The 23,721-nt window shown below is 46.4% G+C and overlaps 1 protein-coding gene across 11 annotated transcripts in view; it reads right to left on the bottom strand.

Annotated features, from left to right (window-relative positions):
• The window catches only part of AMPH (amphiphysin), a 951,873-nt gene that overhangs the window by 134,170 nt on the left and 793,982 nt on the right, over window positions 1-23,721 (bottom strand). For 2 of the 11 annotated variants that reach the window (XM_085607441.1, XM_085607443.1), the window contains exons 14-18: window positions 20,548-20,571; window positions 19,803-20,267; window positions 9,806-9,838; window positions 4,308-4,340; window positions 96-155 (exon numbers count right to left, since the gene is read on the bottom strand). In XM_085607441.1, the coding sequence (XP_085463567.1) occupies window positions 96-155; window positions 4,308-4,340; window positions 9,806-9,838; window positions 19,803-20,267; window positions 20,548-20,571 (615 nt within the window). Of the gene's footprint in view, window positions 1-95; window positions 156-2,954; window positions 2,988-4,307; window positions 4,341-9,805; window positions 9,839-19,802; window positions 20,268-20,547; window positions 20,572-23,721 lie in introns of all 11 variants that reach the window. The other 9 variants (XM_085607446.1, XM_085607442.1, XM_085607448.1 and 6 more) reach the window with 9 other exon arrangements.

The raw sequence follows: 23,721 nt of genomic DNA, 5'->3' as shown, positions 1-23,721 counted from the left end.
CAAATACAGCTTTCTGCTGCCTTTCAGATAGGTTTGTGCTAAACAACTACCATTAAGGCCTAATCGGTTTTAAAATTAGACGGCACCCAACTCACCAGGTTTTGCACAACAGGCTGCTCTGTCTCAGTCGTGAACAAGGAAGTAGAAGCATCTGGCTATAGAAAAAAAAAACATCAGGAAAAGTGAATACAAATTCTGAAATTCAAAGAAGAAATCACAAGCATGCAAATAATCAATATAGTGATGGTATTTGCTTGAATAAGGAATATGAAAACATGCACCTTTATTAAAAAAAAGGGAAAAAAGTATAAAAAGGTACAAAAATGAAAACTTAGCCTGCGTCCAGATGTAGGTTTTTATAGTTGGAAGGTCATTGCCTAGAGACTGTTCCAGAGGTGTCACAGAGTTATGTGTAAAGGGATAGCCTAAGAATAACGTTATGTCTAACTGAAGTGTTATACATAAATATTATGCATTTTCCAGACTAAACTCTTTTTACGGGAATGAGATGTTTTTTTGCCCATTTAACGTGTACTATGATACATGACATTGTAAAAAACGAATTTAGAATGCTCACCTAGTAACTACATGAAAAATGGAAGGGAATACAGTGGGGGCATCTTTAGAAAATGCACAAAGGTGTGTCCCTGACACAATTGATATTCTTGTTTTTTCCTACAATCTCAAACCAACTGCTCTTTACAAATTTACATATGGGTAAAGTCATCAAATCCCAAGTCTTGGTTACATCGTGGCTACTCACGATAATTTGTAGTTCTATGCAATTACTTAGTGAATGGAATTAAACTATCGGACATAGATGAGGTACATCCCTTATTAGGTTTGACATGTAATGACTCTTGACACATTCAAGGTGATCATTTTGGGCCCAGTTTACAAAGATTTTCCTAGGAGTAACTATGACTTACTCTTTTAGTACTCCTTGCATACTATTTAAGGAGTAAGTCAGGAGTTCTCTTGGCTTACTTCCGGAACTCAGGATTAAGCCAGAATACATCAAGAGACTATCACATTGAAATTGTTATAAATCAGGCCCGGTGCTTTTTATACTTATTCAAAAGCACTTTGCATAACCATTGGTTTCTTTTTGGCTCAGGAGCTTTCAGTCAGTTGCCTGAGGTATTGTTAATCACATCATGGTATTAGCCAATAGGAATTTAGTCTAAAGTTCTTTCTATTGACTGTTTGGGTGTATCCTTCTGCCTCCATTGAAATGCAATGAGAGACAATGTGACAGCTGAAAAATACAATCTGTAATTTACCACACATTTAATTCTTTATCTTATCCATGCATTGTATAGACAAAAAAATCCCTTCTTAATAGTTATGCACACCACTAGACATTTTCATATTATTTTTGACAGTGCTCGAGGGAGAATGACAAACCTCTTGGCTTTGCAAATGATTGTTGACCTAATTCTACAAGACACATCAGCAGCTGATTAATGTAAATGGATCTTTAACTTTGAGTGACATAAGGCTAGGTGTGAATATGCCAAGACTAGGGGGTCTATTAAAATGTCGGGCGGATCGCCACCACCCGCATGGCAGTGGCGATCCGCCCGGCATTCTCCTCCGCCCGCATGCCATTTCCCCCCGCCATATTAGTATGGCAGGAGGGACCCGGGCAGACGGAAAGACCGTCCGCCGGTTTTCCGCCGGTCACACAGGTGACCGGGCGTAAAAGGGGCCTGATATGGTGGCGTGTCTGCTAGACACCGCCATCCATATTATGATGACAGCGGGAAGCAGCCCAACGCCGCGACGGAAAGGCATGTGGTCTGTGCCTTTGGGGGCCTGCAGCGGGCCCCCCGGATTTTGAGGGGTGGGGGTGCACATGGGGGTACCTATGGTACACCCCTGCATTGGCATGGGCAGAGTGGCAAGCACCTTGCAGTGCCTGTCACCTTGTGCTTGCCAATGCACGACGTGCATTCCCAGCATTGTGGCGGGCGGTGCTGTGAGCACCGCCCACCGCAATGCTGGGAATAGAGGATGCCACAGTGGTGGTGGCATCCTAATTGCCGGTGTGGGACCGCCGCACCACTGGCAGCCGGTCCCAGCACCGCTAGGGTGGTGGGCGGATGAAAGTCCACCCGCCATCCTAATAGGCCCCTAAGTGTTCTCGAGGGCAGTTCAGGGACAGTCATAGATTAAAAGATCTTGGTGCTACTTTATATGTATGACACTTAGTACATTTTAAGTACTTTCCAAAATGCAAGAAGCAAGAGTTCCATTTAGCCGTCTTTCAATACTGTCAATTAACGGTCATCTCTGGAAAAGATGTCATTGCAGACATTTGAAATAGAGAATGCATCTAAAGAAACCATTAAATTATTCAGCTGTATATTATCTAATATTCTATGCAGTACAGGGCCTACAAACACCATGGTGCTCACTGAAGGTACATCCTCTTACAGAAATGAAAAATTCTAGGGAGTTTCTAAGTTGTTTTTTACTGCAAATATGAAATCGTGGATTCAGATCAAAATGCAAACAAGTGATGATTCACCAGAATGTATTTGTAATGATGTTATTCTCGCAATTTAGATCATATATTTAGTGAATTGATTATTATTGCTGTGGTATTTATTGTCATTGATTTAATTGTAATTATTTTATCTTTTATACATTTCTGATACCTTTTATTGTACCATGTTTCGTTTTTTCTAGTTTAGTAAATCGTTTTGTTACCATTTCCTCAGTTGTGATTTCCTTTTTCCATTTTGTCACGGCAAACGTTTTAAATGAAATGGGGCTAATTTAGAGGTGTCAATAGAGCAAATTTAGTGCCAAAAATCAAACAGTTCAGTTTTGAGCAAAACAAATGTGCATTGTTTCTGTGAGATTCGCGCTACAATGTTTTAACAAGTTGTGCACCGAAACCTTACCCACTCTTAACCAAATAACGTGCACACAAGCATTTATCTCACCTGTGAGAATCCATTAAATGCACTGCTGGATGCCTGGGCAAAAGTAAAGATGACGTCACATTGTGTTAGCGTGCTCAGTTTTGCAGTCACGCATTGACAGATCACAACAGCTGTAGCAGGAGAAGTGTTTAAAGTGAAAGAATAGGATGGGGTGTTTAGAAACCCCCCGAGGAAGAGCAGGAGTGCAGAAAATGCAAAATTGAAAGAGATGACCCAAACAGTGCACTGACGTGAATAGTATATTATGTCTTGTAAATGCACGGTCTTTGTGTCAATTAAAACCATTTACATAGTAATGGAGTTGACACAAATAAAAACAGGTGAGATATACCTAGACTGGGTTCACACATTACAACTTGCTAATAGTGATTTTGCGCAATCACATTTAATTTACATTTATGTTCCATCATCTATGTCAGGGTGGCTTGTTTGTTGTGTATTTGGGCATTGGCTATAGCCCAGCACATGCTACCCCTCTTTGTTAATAAGTTATAGATTTTGCTAATGTTTGATTTCATGAGTCTCAGTCACAATAATGTTTCTTCTGCTAGGCAGGCCTAAACAATTACACTCAAGTTTAGCCAGTAGGTTATATTAACACTCCTTTCATGCCCTTCCCATTAATATTTTTGTAATCAGAATTTCATGAATATAATTGACCAGACTAATATTACTCAGTGGAGGAAGACCAGATAACTCCACTACAATATACAATTATTTATATACATTTATTTAAAATATCCTGTAGGTATATATAAAAGGAAGTGCTTGCTGGACACAACAGTAAGCTTCAAATATAGTCAAAAACATAAGGAAGATGAGATAGTAAATTATTGTACGTGTCATATAAGGAAGCGTTCAATAAAAGGAAAACTGGTTGATATTCACGTAGTAGATTCAGATAAAAATGCAAACAAGTGATGATTCACCAAACCATATTTGTAAGGAGTTATCCTCGGGATTTATATCATATATTTATTGAATGGATTCTTATTGCTGTGGTATTTATTGTCACTGATTTAGTTATGATTATTTGATTTTTTAAATAAATTTCTCATACCCTTTTTTTGTACCATGTTTAGTTTTTTTCACGGTTCGTAAATCGCTTTCTTAGTATTTCCTCCATTGTGATTTCCCTTTTCCATTTTGTCACGGCAAACGTTTTAAGTGAAATGGGGTTATTTTAGAAGTCTCCATGGAGCAAATTTAGTGCCAACAATCAAACAGTTCAGTTTTGGGCAAAACAAATGTGCATAGCTTCTGTGAGATTCGAGCTACACTGGTTTAATAAGTTGTGCACAGAAACCTCACCCATTCTTAACCAAATAACGTGCACACAAGCATATATCTCACCTGTGAGAATCCATTAAATGCACTGCTGGATGCCTGGGCAAAAGTAAAGATGACGTCACATTGTGTTAAAGAATAATCATAAGCGTGCTCAGTTTTGCAGTCACGCATTGACAGATCACAGCAGCTGTAGCAGGAGCAGTGTTTGAAGTGAAAGAATAGGATGGGATGTTTAGAAAAACCCCCCGAGGAAGAACAGGAGTGCAGAAAATGCGAAATTGCGAGAGATGACACAAACGGTGCACTGACGCGGATAGTATATTACGTCTTGTAAATGCAAGGTCTTTGTGTCAATTAAAAACATTTACATAGTAATGGAGTTGACACAAATAAAAGCAGGTCAGATAGACCTAGATTGCACGCTGACCCTCCCCCCCCCCCCCCCCGACTCCACAATTGGCTCGACTGACAGACACCCTCGGTTTGGTGGATGTATGGAGATACTTGCATCCAGACACACAACAGTACTCGTATTATTCTGGGGCGCACAGGGTTCACTCACGACTGGACTATGTCTTTCTCTACTCTGCCTTTGGGAACATCTACGAGGTGGAATATCTGGCCCGTGGAATCTCTGACCACTCACCCCTGCTTGTTAAGAGGGGAGGGAGGCCCCGGTTGGGACAAGGGAATTGGAGGCTATTGGCCTGGGATCTTCAGAACAAAGAGGTGTTACAGGGACTCCGGGCCGACACGAAAGTTTATTTTGCCGAAAATCTGGGTCGGTGCAGTCGGGCGTTACATTGTGGGAGGCCTATAAGGCAGTGCTACGCGATAGGGCCCAAAATCGAATAGCTTGAGAAAAGCGGAAGGCACAAGAGGAGCTAGCCACATTGGAAACTCAAATTCTGGCGCTAGAACAGCGCTACCACACAGGCAAAGACCCACAGGTTCTCCGACAACTGACGGACACGCAACAGCACTCTGGCTACAGAGGAGGCTATAACACAGGCACAGGCGACCCTTAATAGGCTATATGATGTCTGGGATAAATCTGGCAAGCTATTGGCTTGGCTTAGTCACAAGGAAGTGGAAGCCCGGTGGGTGGAGAAAGCAGTAGATCACCAGGGAAGGATGCAGATGGGAGACACACAAATAGTACAGACGTTCGCCTCCTATTTTCAGAATTTCTATAAGGCCCGGGAGCTGGGAACCCCGTCGGAGATTTTAACATACCTGGAAACTATCCAGACCTCGAGCCTGGATGATGATGAGAGGGAAGGGCTGGTATCGGACATAACGGTTGCCGAACTTAAAGACGCAATAACTAAATTGCATCCTGGGAAGTCCCCAGGCCCAAATAGACTCCCTGTGGAATTTTATAAGAAAGGAGCAGACCTTTTGGCTGTGCACCTCTTGGCGCTGTTCCGAGATGCGACTCAGGACGGGGTCCTACCTCTAGATCTCTGAATGGCCACGATTATCCCCATCTACAAACCGGGGAAACCCCCTGAAGATTGCGCTTTCTATTGCCTAATCTCCCTCCTCAACATAGAGGTCAAACTCCTGGCGACTATACTGGCTCTCCGTCTCTGCCAGGTCATCATGGCACTGGTGCAGACGGGTTTCCTACCGGGCCGGGCGACTAGACAAAACTTGCGAAGGACCCACAATTGACTTATGGAGGTGCAGGATCGTGAAGATCCCCATATGTTCCTCTCCTTAGACGCTGAAAAAGCGTTTGACGCTGTGCACTGGCCTTCTCTAGAGGCTACTCTAGTTAAGTTTGGTATTGGCCCCAAGTTCCAACAATGGATCGGCCTCCTGTACGCGGACCCTCGCACTCGGGTTAAGGTGAATGGACTACTGTCTGACGACTTTCCCATCAGATGGGGAACACGGCAGGGATGCCCGCTGTACCCCCTACTTTTCGCCCTCACAATAGAAATAGTGGCATGCGAGATTTGCCAGAAAGCGGCGATACGAGGGTTCCAAATTACACTGACTGACGTGGGGGAAGAAAAGATTTCACTCTATGCAGACGACTTCTTGTTATATGTTACCAAACCGGATGACACAATCCCCGCCCTGTTTGAGGTCATTAGCAGATACGGGTCCTTATCAGGATATGCCATAAACTGGCATAAATCGGTCATATATAGCCCAGAAGTCCGGGAGGCTTGGCCCTCTCTTCCTGGGGCCCTTCAGGTAGTGCAGACGGGGTTTTCGTATTTGGGGACTTATCTCACCACGGAAAGAAAACTCTCATATCAAAATAATATTCAGCGGGTCATAACTAACTTTGCAGCTGACGCGCTGAGGTGGAGAGCACTCCCTCTAACGATCCTTGGTAGGGCGGCCATGTTCAAAATTATCACCCTGCCCCGTTTCCTATATGCCATTCAAAATGAGTATTTCCCCCTCTCCAGGCAGACCTTCCGGGTGATACACAGAATTGCGCTCCCTGCTGTGGATCGGGAAGCAACCAAGGATTGCACTAAGCACGCTACAGCGGATCCAATATAATGGAGGGATATCCTTGCCAGATATTGAGACCTTCTATTGGGCGTAACATTTGACACCGGTGAACGAATGGATCCACACTTCGGCAGATCACCCCACCTATAGGCTAGTGAGAGACACCATGGCACAACGTACATGATTATATTTCCTTTATGGGGGGCGAGGTAGAGGTCGCCTACTCCTGGCCACAGGAGTTACACTAGAAGTCTGGCACAGAGCGACTAAGGTGATGGGCTGGGCATGCAAACCAACAAAGCAGACACTGGCACTGCATCTGGTTGAAGGAGCTCCACAAACCTAAGGGCTTTGGGGGATGGGATGCCATCAGCATCTCCACTATAGGTGACGTAGTGGCCAAGGGAGAACTCAAAAATTTCAGGACACTAGCGACAGGGTTTGGATTACACACTACCCATTTTTTTTAAATATGTGCAGCTGAGACATGCCTGGACAGCCAAAAGCTTGCTCTCCTCTTCTCAGCCGGACTATGCAGCGCTGGAGGGGCACTATTGCAGGAACAGGTATCCCACAAGGCAGTCTCCCTAACATACAAGACCCTGAATAATAACACGCCAGACAGACTGGGGAAACCGAGGGAAACATGGGAACAGAACCTGGGTGCGTTAGAAACAGTTGACCGGGAGGCGGCCCTGATGCACCATAGAGAAGTGGCCATTAAATCTCGCCTTCGACTCATCCAATATAAGATACTGCACAGAGTATTTTAACACGGGGTATGAGAGGCAACATACAATGAAATGTAGAGATAAGGTAAAAAACAAATGAATGTCAGGTAAAAAGTGAGTCCATGACATTGCTTGTCTTTCTAAAGTGATCTTTTATTCAAGATGATGGTAAAGTTCAGTACAGCCAACGCGTTTCGCCCAAGCATGGGCTTCTTCAGGGCAAAGTGCTATGTATAATGTTGTAACCTTGGTTGATCATGTAAGGTCCACTCTGTAAGTAACTTGACTGAAGTTGAGTTGTAGGAGAACCTCCCAAAAGCAATAATAAAGCGTATCCAGGTAGATGGAAAGAAATAAGTAGATATTCTCCTACGATTCAGTTCTCAATAATGAATAGGTATTTGAGCGTGATAATCCGTGTTCGGATGAGGTACCGGACACATCGGAATAAGGGAGAACCGGTACCTCATCCGAACACGGATTAACACGCTCAAGTACCTATTCATTATTGAGAACTGAATCGTAGGAGAATATCTACTTATTTCTTTCCATCTACCTGGATACGCTTTATTATTGCTTTTGGGAGGTTCTCCTAGAACTCGACTTCGGTCAAGTTACTTACAGAGTGGACCTTACATGATCAACCAAGGTTACAACATTATACATAGCACTTTGCCCTGAAGAAGCCCATGCTTGGGCGAAACGCGTTGGCTGTACTGAACTTTACCATCATCTTGAATAAAAGATCACTTTAGAAAGACAAGCAACGTCGTGGACTCACTTCTTACCTGACATTCATTTGTTTTTTACCTTATCTCTACGTTTCATTGTATGTTGCCTCTCATGCCCCGTGTTAAATTTCTTCAATTTATGGTCATTTAGCAGCTGGCCATTTGAGGTGGGCAATATTCTATTATACTCATGTGACATGTCTGGGCGGTGCAGCTTTCTGTAACCTGGCTGCTAGTTCTTCCATATCAAACCTACTGCACAGAGTATATTAAGATAGGGCCCGACTCCATCATTTGGGTCGAGCCGGCGAACCGCATTGCCTGAGATGCAGACAGTCACACGGGGACTTTTATCATACTATCTAGGACTGCCCCGTCATCCACGCATACTGGGTACAAGTGTTGGGAGAATTGAGTAAAGTATTGGGCACAACACTACCCCTAGATCCCACATTTATACTACTGGGCATTCCCGGAGATTTTGATTTGGGCCTCCAGCAGCTTATCTTTGCACTGCTGGCACTGGTGATAGCGAAACGAGACGTGGCCCGCACCTGGGGGGGCGACGTTACCTCCCCAGCTGAAAGAGTGGAAGAGGGGGATGGACATGTACATGGCGGCAGAAAGAGTCACATACAAAGCGAGAGGGTGCCCACGGAAGTTCCGTAAGGTGTGTGGAAAATGGAGAAAATACCATGGGATCATAAGTCTCTGTCACAATATTGTTCTTCTGCTAGATAGAAGAACAAACAATTACACTCAAGTTTAGCCAGTAGGTTAGATTAACACTCCTTTCATGTCCTTCCCATTAATATTTTTGTAGTCAGAATTTCACATATCTGAGTGGTAGAAATGCATATGAGAAAGTTGCTTCCTAGAGTAGTCTATCGTTTGGCATCGTTGCTCTCTTTAAATGAATATAATTGACCAGATTAATATTACTCTGTAGAGGAAGACCAGGTGACTTCACTACAATATAAAATTACTGACATACATTTATTTAAACTATCCTGTAGGTATATTTAAACGGAAGTGCTTGCTGGACACATGAGTAAGCTTCATATATAGTCAAAAACATAAGGAAGATGAGATAGTAGATTATTGTACGTGAGTTATATAAGGAAACATTCAATTAAAGGAAAACTGGTTGATATTCGCCTAGTAGATTCAGATAAAGGTGCAAAAAAATGATGATTCACCGGAATGCATTTGTAAGGAGTTATCCTAGGAATTTAGATCATATATTTAGTGACTGGATTCTTATTGCTGTGGTATTTATTGTCACTGATTTAGTTGTGATTATTTGATTTTTTTATACATTTCTGATATCTTTTTTTGTACCAGGTTTAGTTTTTTTCTAGGTTCGTAAATCACTTTCTTAGCATTTCCTCTGTCGGGATTTCCGTTTTCCATTTTCTCACGGCAAACGTTTTAAATGAAATGGGGCTATTTTAGAAGTCTCCATGGAGCAAATTTAGTGCCAAAAATCAAACAGTTTAGTTTTTGGCAAAACAAATGTGCATCATTCTTGTGAGATTCATGCAACACTGGTTTAATAAGTTGTGCACCAAAACCTCGCTCGTTCTTAACCAAATAACGTGCACACAAGCATATATCTCACCTGTGAGAATCCATTAAATGCACTGCTGGATGCCTAGGCAAAAGTAAAGATGACGTCATATTGTGTTAAAGAATAATCATAAGCTGCTCAGTTTTGCAGTCACGCATTGACAGATCACAACAGCTGTAGCAGGAGAAGTGTTTGAAGTGAAAGAATAGGATGGGATGTTTAAAAAAACACCCGAGGAAGAGCAGGAGTGCAGAAAATGCGAAATTGAAACAGATGACACAAACGGTGCACTGACGCGGATAGTATATTACGTCTTGTAAATGCACGGTCTTTGTGTCAATTAAAACCATTTACATAATAATTGAGTTGACACAAATAAAAGCAGGTCAGATATACCCAGACTGGGTCCACACATTACAACTTGTTTATATTGATTTTGCACAATCACATTTAATTTACGTTTATGTTCCATCATCTGTGTCGGGGTGGCATGTTTGCTGTGTTTTTGAGCATTTGCTATAGCCCAGCACATGCTAACCCTCTTTGGTAATAAGTTATAGATGCTGCTAATGTTTGATTTCATGAGTCTCAGTCACAATATTGTTTCTTCTGCTAGGCAGGCCTAAACAATTACACTCAAGTTTAGCCAGTAGGTTATATTAACACTCCTTTCATGCCCTTCCCATTAATATTTTTGTAATCAGAATGTCATGAATATAATTGACCAGACTAATATTACTCTGTGGAGGAAGACCAGATTATTTCACTACAATATAAAATTAATTATATACATTTATTTAAAATATCCTGTAGGTATATATAAAAGGAAGTGCTTGCTGGACACAAGAGTAAGCTTCAACTATAGTCAAAAACATAAGGAAGATGGAGTAATTTATTTTATGTGAGTGATATAAGGAAACATTCAATAAAAGGGAGGAGCCTAGCGCGCAACCAAGATGGCCGCGTAGGTGCGAGGCTCCCGAGGACCTCCGCGACCTCCTGCATAAATCCTGACAGAATCCTGTCCCAGATGAGGGGATTGTATTTGTGAGCCCGTGCAGAGGTGACGCCCGTTTTCCGTTTCTAATTCGGACCTCGGACACCGGCAGGAGCATCGATTGAGGTTTGCGGCCTTCTCCACGCCGGTCCCCCGTACTGGAGTTGTGGGGCGATCCGGACACAAAGTGAACAACAGCGGCGGGCGAGGCTGGGTGGCTCGCGTACCCTGCACTTTCACTTTCGCTTTTGCGCCCTCCTTGCTGCCAGGCGAGGTTGGGCTGCGGGGCGGTGTGCGGTGCTGTGGCCTCGTTGGGCTGCCCGCCGGCCTGCCGGCTGCGATCCATCCTGAGGAGCGGTGGTCGCCCCCCCCCGGAGCCCTTGAACGGGATTGTCTGCCCCCTTTCTGAGGAGATTGGCTCGATTTGGGGATTGCGACCATGGCCACAAAACAAGATGGCGACCGGGCCAAGGTGAAGTCGACCCGTCGTGGCACGGCCCAACAATCCAATAACATGGACCGCTACACCCTCCAGAAGGGATCTCCGGAGGTGCTGCGTAGGTCCCCCACGGGCCCGACTGATGCTCCTGTTCCGCCCACGGACCTGACCCTCCGGGACGTCATGGGCGCCATCGCCGAGATGAAGGCCTCGGTGGACCAGCGCTTTGACACTCTGGCGCAGAAGATCGACTCGGTCCTCGTGGACGTGGGCCTCGTGAGAGCCGATCTGTCTAAAACAAATGACCGTGTCGATTCTTTGGCCCACTCTACTTCGGGCCTCACAACTGACGGGCCGGCCCTCCAACAGGAGGTGCGCAGGCTTGGCCAGGCGAGCGCCCTGATGAATCGTCGACTGGAGGATTCCGAGGGTCGGGCCCGGAGAAACAACGTCCGCATTATCGGGGTGCCGGAGGGACGTGAGGCGGAGGCAGCGGATCTGTTCGTGGAGGACCTGGTCCTCACCCACCTACAACCTCGGGGGCTGAGCAAATTCTTTGCAGTGGAACGGGCCCATAGGGTCCCCGGGGGTAGGCCTAAGATCGGCGCCCCTCCGAGGCCTCTCATCGCCCGGATCTTCAATTTTAGGGACAGAGACGCTATCCTGCAGACTTCTAGGCTCCAAGGGCCAGTCAGACTTGATAACATGGATGTTAATTTCTATCCTGACTTTACCCCGGCGGTCCAAAAGCAGAGACTAAGCTTTCTGGGTGTCAAACGTCGCCTGCGAGACTTGAATCTCAAATATTCGATGCTTTTTCCAGCTAAGCTGAGGGTGGAGGTAGATGGTCGCACGCATTTTTTTGATCGTCCCGAGGCGGCCGGGGACTGGCTGGACACTTTGCCCGGAGATCGGGGCCGGGGGGGCGGGGGGGGAGCGGTTGGTGGGGAGGGCCCGCTGGATCAGGACTAAGGGACTAATGGTAGGCCTTGCTCCGGGCTGTGTTGTTGTCACCATTGACTGTTAGGGTAAGTTCCCCTCCTGTGGAGGTCGTGCGGGGTCTCTTGGGGGATCTCCCTCCTCCTCTGGGGGACTAGTTAGTTTTCTTCTATGGGGCGACAGGCACACTGCACTTTGGGGGGGCTGTTTGGGCTCATGCAGGGGTGCAGGGTGGGGGGAGTTCTGTTGGGATGGGTGGGTTGGGGTGGGGTGTGGTTCGTTTCTACCGCAAGGCAAACCCTTTATTGTACTGGTGTTTTTGAGTTGCTCTCGGGGGGACAAATGATGGCTTTCGTATGTGATGGGGGGTAGGGACCTGACTTTGTTGTCCTGGAACGTTAACGGGCTGGGGGATAGGATTAAGCGGGGTGTGGTCCTGCAGTATCTGAAACGGATTTCGCCTGATGTGGTCTTTCTGCAGGAGACACACCTTATTGGTAACTCCTTTTGTGCCATGAATCGACGTGGTTATCGTTTGGTGGCCCACTCGGGCTTTACATCAGGCTCACGAGGGGTGGGCATTATGGTCAAGACCTCGCTCCCGCTAGAAATAGACGAGGTGCGCCACGATGAGAGGGGACGCTACACTGTTTTGGTGGGGAGAATGGAGGGCAAAGTAGTCGTCTTTGTCTCAGTGTACGTCCCACCGGGGTTACAGTCCACCACCTTTGCGGACCTGGGACGCCTCCTTCTTGACCTTCCGGGGGGGCTTCTGGTGGTTGGGGGGGACTTCAACGCGGTGGTTTCTGGGACTATGGATCGTTATCCCCCTAGGGACCTCCCCCGGGCACAGGCGTGGCTGTCGGGCCTTTTGGACACACTGGGATTGGTAGACTGCTGGCGTTTAAAGCATCCCACTCAGCTGCAGTACACCTTCCATTCGGGTGCCCATGGTAGCCTTTCGCGGCTTGATCATATCCTTGTCCCTGCGGCCTATGCCGGGAGGGTGGGGGAGGTGCGCCATTTGGCTAGGGGCATTTCAGATCACTCCCCGCTCCTGTTGCACTTTGGTGTCTTCCCGAGGGGGGAGGGCAGGGTAGCTCCAATCAACGCTTGGTACCTGCGCGACCCCACTATTCGCGCTGACTTGATTAAATCCTTGCAACGGTATTTCGAGGAGAATGTGGGGTCAGTCCTGTCGGCTATCTCCCTGTGGGAGGCTTTCAAGATAGTGCTGAGAGGGGAGGCCCTTTCCTTTATTTCCCATGCCCGGAGGCGCGCACAGGAGGAGGTGACCCGGGTGGAGGCCGAAATTACTGAATTGGAGGGTGATTTGGGGAGTGGGGTGACTGACGCTGCGCTCCACGTTCTGCACCTTAAGCAGGCGGCCTATAGGGCCCTCGTCGCGGAGGCGGCCAGGGGCCTCAGCAGAGAGCAACAGGGGCGATTGTATGATGTGGGTGATAAGGCGGGCAAGTTGATTGCGTGGTTGGATAAGAAGGAGAGAGCGAGTCGTGTGGTCCCGCTGATTGAGAGGACGGATGGCGTGCGTGTCATTGAGCCGGAAGGCATTGTTTCTTGCTTCGCGGATTATTTCCGCGAGGTATATTCCCCGGTTTCTCCCTGCTCGGAGGAGGATTCCCATGCCCTGCTGCGTGACATCGCGCTCCCCTCCCTTTCTGTGGAGGACAGGGAGTTGCTGGATGCCGCCCCCACTTCGGACGAAATCGCCCTCGCTATCCGCTCGGTCGCTTCTGGCAAGGCCATGGGCCCGAACGGCATTCCTATCGAGTTATACAAGCTGCGACCGGATGTACTGGCACCCCACCTCCGCGCAATGTTCCTTGCGGCCCACTCGCGGGGCTCCCTCCCGCCAGACCAGCGTCTGGCTACCATCGTGGTCATCCACAAGGAGGGGAGACCTCGAGATCGGGTCACATCCTATCGGCCTATCTCGCTCTTGAATGCGGAACCTAAAATCCTCGCCAAGGTGCTCGCCAACCGGCTGGTCGGCGTGGTGGGCGACCTGGTCCACCAAGACCAGTCCGGCTTTATCCCCCATCGCAATACGGCTCTTAATCTGCGACGCCTGCACGGCGTGCTAGCGCGTGTTCCGTTCGTGCGGGAGCCGGCCATCTTGGCGTCGTTGGACGCCACTATGGCGTTCGACACACTCGAGTGGCCGTACATCTGGGCGATGCTGGCGAAGTTTGGCTTTGGGCCGGGTTTCATCAGCTGGGTCAAATTGTTGTATTCGGACCCACTTGCGCAGGTGGTGGTGAATGGTCGAGTCTCGGCCCCATTCGTGCTGGGACGGGGCACGCGACAGGGTTGCCCCCTGTCGCCGCTCCTGTTCGCACTGGCTTTGGAACCCCTGGCAGAGTGGTTGCGGTGGCACCCTTCTATCCGAGGTCTCCGTTGGACCCCTGAGTATGAGGACCGCGTGTCTCTCTATGCAGACATCCTTTTGTACTTAGCCTCCCCGCGCAAATCACTGATTGTCCTGGTCGATGTTCTGCGCTCTTTTGGCCGCAATTCAGGCCTTGTCATCAACTGGGCCAAATCCTGTATCTATGTGCTTTCCGGGGAGGCTCCTGTCCTCCCGCGGGGCTGTCCGATCCAGATTGCCTCGGAGGGATTTCGATACTTGGGTGTCTACATTACGCTGGACCCGGTGGCCCGCTACGAGCGAAATTTGCTTCCCCCCCTCCAGCGCTTGAAGGAGGACGTCGCGCGCTGGCGGCGCTTGCCACTTTCGCCGCTCGGCCGGGCGGCGTTGTTCAAGATGATGTCACTGCCGCGCTTCCTGTACGCTCTCCAGAACACTATGGACTTGGTCCCAGCGCGCTACTTCCGTGAAGTGGAAGGTCTACAGCGCCGCCTGTTCTGGGATGGGAGGCCGCGTATAGCCTTGGCAAAGTTGACGCTCCCGTGGTACGACGGAGGAATTGCCCTCCCGGATATCAAACGGTATTACTGGGCCTCCCAGTTAGCTGCAATTAATCAGGGCCTCTATGTGCCCGCCCTAAACCCGGCATTTGAAATGGACAAGATGCTCCTGCCCGGTGGCGACTATAATCGAGCGCTCTACGCTAGTGTGCCCGATTCCCGCTTGACGGGACCCACGCGTGTCATGGTGCGAGTATGGCACGCGGCTAATGCAGCTATGGGCTGGATGGACCGTTTGACCCGGGCGTCACCGCTGTATGCGTCTGAGAGGTTGGGCTCTCTGTGGACCTCGAAGGGCTTTGAGCAGTGGGACACCATAGGCATCAGTACAGTGGGGGATCTCTGGACGAGGGGAGGATTTAAAACATTCGAGACGTTGCAGGCGGAGTTTCAGCTGCGGGGCAGTGAATACTTTCGGTACCTGCAGGTCCGTCACGCGCTGGGCTCCGTCTTCCCAGATGTGGCCTCCATCCCGGAGTCCTCCCCCCTGGAGGATCGAGTGCTAGATGGCCATGTTCCGGACAGCACGATCTCCCTCATTTACAAGAAATTGATAAATGATCGCTCGGGCTTACTGACTGGCCTCCGCGAGGCCTGGGTTGCCGATGGGCTGGAGTTGGACGACGAGGACTGGATTTCCGCGGTGGCCTCTCCGAAGGAGGTGGCCATCCCGGCTCGCCTTCGTTTCGTCCAGCTTAAGATACTCCACCGGGTGTACATGACGGGGCCAAGGCTTCTGCGTATGGGCTATGCCGAGGACGGATTGTGTAGGCGTGGGTGTGGTGCTTCAGCGACCTTTTTGCACATTTTGTGGGAATGCCCGAGGGTGGAGCGATTCTGGCGTGGTGTGCATGAGGTCCTGCGAGCGGTTACGCATGTCGCGCTGTTGCCTGAAGCGAGGAGATGTTTGCTGAATGTGTGGGAACCGACCGATTACTCGGTTCCGCAGACGCGATGGGTGACTCTGGGCTATATGGTGGCTAAACGGGACGTTGCACAGCTGTGGGGATCCCAGAGGTCCCCGGCGGTGTCGGCCTGGAAAGAACACATGGATTGGTGCATGTTCTGAGAAAAGGTGGTGTATGTGGCGCGGGGTAAGCCTGGGGCATGGGTGAAGATATGGGGCCCCTGGAACGCCTACCGCGGGGATATCTGCGAGCCGCCGTTGTTACCTCCCGCTTCACCAGCTCCATCCCCCTAGTTTACTCCCTCCCTCAGTTCCGAGCACAGTGTTCTCCCAGTCTTGGACCTGTTTCCCTTCCCCTCTCGGGGGTTTTCAGTGGATGGTTTGGGGTTCCCCATTTGAGGAGCACGTGCTGCCACTTTCGATCGTGGGTTGCCTTGCGGGTGTGTGTTTATTTTTGTTGTTGTGTTGTATAAAATGAAACCGTATTGTGGGCTCAGAGCCGTATGGCCCGCGTTGTGGATACCTCCTGCCTTAGTATCTATGTAAATCTAAGTGCCTCATTGTATGTATGTCATTTGTTATCGTCACTTTAGCGGCCGGCCGGAAGGTTGTAGGCCCATGCCTGTATATATTTGAGATTGCAATAAACGGTTTCAAAAAAAAAAAAAAAAAAAAAAAAAAAACATTCAATAAAAGGAAAACTGGTTGATTTTTGCATATTCAAAATTGTAGATATCCAAGTATTTATAAAATGTAGAAAGTGTCTGGGAAAGGACAGCATTCAGGATGATCTAAAGCCAAGATAAGCAATATGAGTTATTGTTAAAACTCATAAAGAGTGGACGTGGCTTAGGCTGCAGTCAGAGGGTGCTGCAAGGAAGACAGCCAGGAGGCTTGAATAATCTGAATTTAGAGGGTCTGCTGGGTGCATGAAGAGATTGGTGATGGGTAATGTGTGGCAAGCAACGTATTAGTTTAATGGTTAGTAATGTACACAGAGCTTGTGATAGACTAACAGCCCGGGGGCATGCTGTTGGTCTGTTAAGGTAGTTCATAGAGTCGCAGGTTACACAGTGTTTTATGTAGGGAGGTGTATAATCTTATAAAAGGGAGAAAGAGTATATTTTGGGGTTTCCGCCAACAAGCTGCAGCAAAAGTCCAATGTATTTACTGAATACCAGCAGACTGAGCAGCAGCTTAGCTGCATAGCAGGTGAGCTATTGACACATTTTCCTAATATTTACAAGCTGAAGTGGTCATAACAGAAATTATTGAGGTGAATTACTGGATTCCTGTTGAAGGTAAATGGGATAGCAACGTTTCTGACTACAGAGGTTGTTGTTAAGGTAGCAGGAGGAAACGGTATGAAACACAGGTCAAGTGGCTGTCACTGATTCTGGGAAGCAGACAATCTTAGCATTAGGGAAGGTGATAGAGAATTGAAGGAAAAGGGAGCACGATCTGGGTTTCAACCAAAGATAAATTGTATGAGAATCCAGAGGCGGAAATTATGTTCCAAGAGAAGTGGAGAGGACCCCGTACAGTGATGGGGTGCAGACTGACGTAAATTAGTGAGCTTTATGAGGGTAATGGTCTATGATGGGAATGAGTAAATTAGAGAGGTAAAAACTAGATTAAAGTCCAGTGGTCTTCTGCAGAAGAATAGGGTAAGTTGTAGTTGACGGAGAGTGAGTAGTCAGATAGAAGCTGGTTAAAAAGGGAGGAACACTGGTGCTTCTGTAGGCAAAGTCTAAAGTCCCTGATGACCATGAGAGAGGTGGAGGCTGGTGAGTCAAGATTATTGAATAATGACTCAATGGCAACCTAGTGCACTGGAGAACCAAACCTTGAAGACTAAAAGGGCAACATTTTTGTAATGTGTACTCTATTAAGATTGGGCATGGCTTGGATGATGAAGAGGGCAACCAGAGGGCACTTGTACATTGAGTTGATAGATGAATCAGAGATTAAAAGGAAGTGAAGATGAGGGCTTGTCAGTGGAATTAGTCTGTGACCTTTTTTATTCTTTATTAAAGAGTGATCATGAAGGGCACTGAGTGAATCGAGGGTTTGGATGTATTGACTATTTTGAAGTGGAAGGTTGTAAACAGCTTGCAAAGGGATAAGGGGCTGTGGGGAAGGTATGCTCTATTTGTATCGGGACCCTAGACAAGAATGTATAGTTAGGTTAAGCACATGGCAGATGTTAAAGTAGTCACTTGAAATGAAAGTACCAAAGCAACACAAGTCAAAGGTTACAGGGTGCAGCTATGAATCTACTAGTCCAATGAAATACCAGTGAGTACAATCACAAGCCATCTAATTTAAAACTGATTTTAGTCATTCTGTAAACTTTTTCGATGGCAACATGTCACTGGTTCAGGAATTGTTTAAAACACAACACATTTCCATACAGTTAGGTAGAGCGGGCATGGAAAAGAAAGCAATGGAAGGCAGCTAAGGGCAAGAGCAAGGATAAGGAATACTTAAGGAGTCTGTCTAGACTAAGCTACATTTTGGAAAAGTTACAGTGTACCTCTTCTTTTCCAGCCTCTATTTCCAGGTACATTAGTCCATATCTCCGGTTTGTAATTTCATCTTCAGACAAATCTGAGCTGTTGGCCTCGTTGTCTTTAGCAGGAGATGACCTCAAGATGCTAGATTGATTTGGATTTTCCACTGGAAAGGGAACCCGGGGACTAGCTACCTCCTCTCTTGGCCCAGCAAGATTATGGCCATCCCGAGCCATCAGCGATCTCGCTTCTGAGCAGACCTCCTGAATGTTTTCATAGGCAGTTACATTTTCATTCCCAGGGCACTGATTGGAATCTAGCACATCTTGACTGTACCATGTAATATCACTGAAACCTGTCCATGTGTGCTGCGTGTCACCTTCTGTTAAACCTGATTGCTCAAGGGTCCACTGGTCAAACTCAGTTGTTTGCTCAGCTGATAGACCATCATCAACCCAGGGATTGCCAGTACTGGAGGGGTCCCAGTTGGGTGGCCAGATATGAATTGTATTTATACCCCAATTATTGGTTTCACCACATCTGGAAATATTAATAATACTACTAGAGTCCTCAGATAAGTCTGGCACTGATGTTGTTACAAATACATCATCATCAATGTCTGACCATGGATTGTTTAGGTTTGTAATCACAGTATCGTCTGATATGTCTTCTAATTTAGCTTGGAAAGTGCATTCTTTCATGCACATATTCAGGTTAACTTCACTGCCTTTATCACTGGTTTGTAGGTTTTTTAAACTATTATCCTCACTTTGGTTCACTGATTCTTGAACCATGAAACAATCACCTTGTGCAGTATGCTCTGTGTGTCCTTCCTGTTGGGTCTCTCCCTCTTCGCTTCCCTTGCTAACCTTTCCTGGACCAAGGTGTGTGCAGTCATCATCACTTCGGAAAGAAGGTGCCTTCTTTGGCTCTTCCTCAGTGTTTTGGCTGTTTTGGCCGTTATCTACTATTGTTTCCCTGTAACTCTTTTCTGATTTATGTAGTGACCTCCCACAATTGTCTCCACTACTCGCCTCATAGTATACCAATTTTAGTTCGTTGTTTCTTTGATATTCTGAGTTCTCTGCTCCATATATGCCATCTTCACTCAAAGCTAGTCCTTCTGTGTGTCCCTGCTCTACCCCAATGCCAACGTCTGCGTTACTTATCTCTTCATTTTCTTGAACAGGTATGTCATCAAGAAGCAGCACACTACTAATCTCATTCTCTTCACTCTCCACTACAGGTGTTGTCTCGATAGGAACAGGTCTAGCCTCTAGCTGTTCAAATTGATTTAAACCTACCCCCACAGATTGCTCTTCCTTCTCATCTGCCTTTTCCACTTCACACTGGATTTCATCCGACAAACTATCATCTCCGATGGCAGACATGTCGGAACTGCTCTCATTTTCTGTAGGTTGGTCCCAGTCTGCATACGCTACTTTTCTAATATCCAGCTGCACCGGCATTGATGTCCTGATCTTGTCATGTGTGGTGGTCAATGCTGCAGTACTGTAATCCTGCTCATATGCTGGGCCAGAGGGTATGATCTCACACAGAGGTTGCTCGGCTTCGCCAGTGGGTGGTGATACAGTAATAGAACTGCTTACAGCATATTCATGGGCCACAGTGACACAGCTAGGGTTTAGACCCCGGTTGGCTGCCCCTACATCACTTTTGGATCTGCTAACAGTAACTTCTCTTGGCCCAGAGTTTGGGGGTTCCTCCAAGGCCAGGTTGCACATGGACAGACTTTTTGATGAGTCAGGCTTTAAGCAAACAGAAAAGTGAAGAAAAAAAAACAAGATGAAAGATGATGATGAATGCGAAAACAATATTGTCATGTTATGTTAATATACTAATGTCACCAATTTGCAATAAATAAATCGAAATATTCAACATAAAATAAAAGTTTGAAATTTAAAACAACAATAACTAAGCAAGCCTTGCAAACACAGCGACGCAAGAAGTCTGTACAAGGGCAGTTAGTAAAACAATTGTTTTATACACCAACTGTACACAGCAAATAGGATCTGAGAACATACTTACTGGTTGAACAAGTTCATTGGATGTCTGTATGGAAGAAAAATATAGCATATGTGAGTGATATCAAATGAGCTCTATCTATCTATCTATCTATCTATCTATCTATCTATCTATCTATCTATCTATCTATCTATCTATCTATCTATCTATCTATCTATCTATCTATCTATCTATCTATCTATCTATCTATCTATCTATCTATCTATCTATCTATCTATCTATCTATCTATCCATCCATCTATCCATCTATCTATCGATCTGTCAATCTCTGTGTGCGCTTGTGTGTGTGTATATATATAAATACATTTTAAAATTTTAATTAACAAATTCAGCGATTACACATTGAGAAATATCTCTGGGGGTCTTCGGGATTTAGTTAAATTAACTAATACATTTTGTGTGCTCTTGTCACAGCAATTGACACTTGATCTGCTTCAGCTATATTAAAACATGCCTGTGCTGTGAAAGAGGCCTTTCGGTGAAGAAACGTTAAAAGACGTTGCCCAGTTCGGCACATTGCACTCAAGTTCTACCCGTGCAGTGTCTCCCAGTTCACTGATGGCTTCCCAACTATGCTTGATGTCAGGCCTGTCTGTCAGTGGGGTCTGGTGTGCATTAATGCACATATCCTGTAATCCTTAGGACCAGCCTGCACCAGAAAGTCAATAATTTCTAATACCTTTGTTTTCGTGTCGGCATTTTCCTTCATGGGAATTATTATATGAAATTGGTTGTATGCAACAGGCTGCCACAGTAGATAAGGGAGCTGATGCAGACGATTTTTATAGACATAAATCAAACTTATGCATGTAAAAGTGATACTTTATTCACATGCTCAAAGAGAAGATCAGTTTAAAGTTTACACTTAAGCAGGGCTCGCTCCACGGTGATGCGATCAGTGACACCGCACCAGGCACCGACTTCAGGTGGGGGGGGGGGGGGTCTGTTTGCAAGTATATTACGGTTTTAAAAGCATCTCCTACTGTGTTTCTTGCCTTCATCAATTTTCAGGCAAATGTCAAGTTAACTCACATGAACGATGTTCTCTCGCTAAGAGTTCGCCAATCTTTCCATATGTTTGTATCAACATTCTCTATTGCCAATTGATAAATAAAGTTATTTAGTGATTAATGTTCTTCCTAGAGAAAGATCAGAGGGGCATATTTACAAGGGCCATATCTCCGTTTTTTTGGCTTTTAAAGCCAAAAAAGCAGAGATAAAAATATTGCCCTATTTACATGAGGGTGATAAAATGCATTAGCGCATGTTAGCACCCTTTTACCCAATGCCTCCCTTTGCATCTCTAATGAGATGCAAAGGGGGCGTCACTGGGCAGTATAATCTTGTAAATATTGCTGATATACACATCGCGATATTTACAAGGCTGCCCACGCATTTTAGCAGACGTTAGTTTTTGAAGAAAACAGCTGTTTTCTCCAAAAACTAACGTCTGCTAACATGCAGACTTAGCTATACTTACCATTTGGGGTGAAGTATGCTGATACCACCATAGGGTCGTATCAGCAAGGTTATCGCCGTTTTCCATGGAAAACATCGCTGGAAAACCAGCGATGTTCCATGGAAAACATCGCTATCGCTGGGAAATTATCGCCTTGCGCTATGCGTTGTTAATACAACACTAGCATGGCGATAATTTCCTGCGATATCCAGCAATAACATTTTTCTCGCTAAGAGCGGCCAGTGATAATTATTGCTGCCGCTTGTTAATATGCCCCTGGGTTATGTCTAGTGGAAGTTTTGACTCATCGTAAGGTAGCGCAGAGAGTTAATATGCCTGATGCAAGGGAAATAGTCAAATCAGCGTGGCCTCAGCCATGCATGTTTCGACATTGCAAGCATGATTACGCTTGCCTCAACCACACATATGCTTTGACCATGCATATGCGTGGTTAAGGCATATGCACAGTCTAGTTGCTGGCTGGCTTGCGGAAGAAAGAAGCGGAAGGATCGGGAGAGGATGTGACGTGTGAGAGGTGGGGGTATCTTGTATGGGATGGAGGTAATTTCAGGGCTGGAAGGGGGTCGGGGTAGTTTTCATGGCTGGGGGTCTGGAGTTTTAGGGCTCAGGGCAAGGGACGGAGGTGGGGGGTAGTTTGTATGGTTTGGGGGTAGTTTTGAGCGCTGGGGGGTTGGGGTAGTTTTGAAGGCTGGGGGTTCAGGGGTTTTAGGGCTCAGAGCATGGGACAGGAAAGGGGCAGTTTTAAGGCCAAGGGGGCAGATGGACTGGGGCAGGGGGGTAGGGGTAGGCTCATGGAAGGGGGCTGGGGTCAGAGTAGTTTTTTGGGGAAAGGGGGTTAGATTTTAAGGATTAGGATAGGGGGTTGGGGTAGTTTATAGGGCTGGGGCGGGTAGAATAGACTGCCGGAGGGCCACATTTTAGGATTCAGGGCAGAGGGGCAGAAGTGTGATCTTTACCACATGTCTCTTTGCCATTACTACGAAATTGCGTGGTAAAGGCCTGTGTGGTAAAGACACGGTTGTGGATAAAACCACATGGTTACAGCATGCATTGTTGAGGCATGCTTTGCTCCATCACACAACTCTGCTGCAAAGAATGTGCACAATGCTCATTACAAAGTGCCTATAATGTAAATAGGTCAGTGGGTTACTGCTTTTGTCAGAGAGATCCTATTGTTACTCGCAGTTTATAAGTTAAAATCATAATATAGAACAGTGAGCTATTAACTGTCCTCAAAGAGCTGTCCTGTTGCAAAAAAGGATAGAAATCAATTCTTATTATTAAAGAGAACCCCCAACCAAGGTGTTATGTTTTAAATTCTGAGTTTGTGCTTCTCCACACCAGATCCTTTTTAACTATACTGTATACCAATATGGATGACATGTGACTCCAACACCCTGTAGTCCTTGGTCTTATGTAACATGTCCTATACACTGATTTACACACGTATGATTGATTGTCTAATGTGTGTGTTATGTAAAGTGCTCTGACACCCCACTTTGGTGTGAGTGGTACTATACAACTAATAAAATGCATCTGATTGAGAGTGGTTATGGAGACTTGAAGGGCACTGTTAAAGGGTGGTAGTGAGGAAATCCGTGGCAAAGGTGGTGATTGGGGGTGGGGGGGTATCAACAAACAATGTCGCACTGGGCGCCACCAGCGCTAAAGCTGGCCCTGGACTTAAGTCTGAGACA

Source organism: Triturus cristatus, chromosome 5_2, assembly GCF_964204655.1.
Source record: "Triturus cristatus chromosome 5_2, aTriCri1.1, whole genome shotgun sequence".
NCBI lineage: Eukaryota > Metazoa > Chordata > Amphibia > Caudata > Salamandridae > Triturus > Triturus cristatus.
This window is presented reverse-complemented; position numbering and strand designations above follow the sequence as displayed.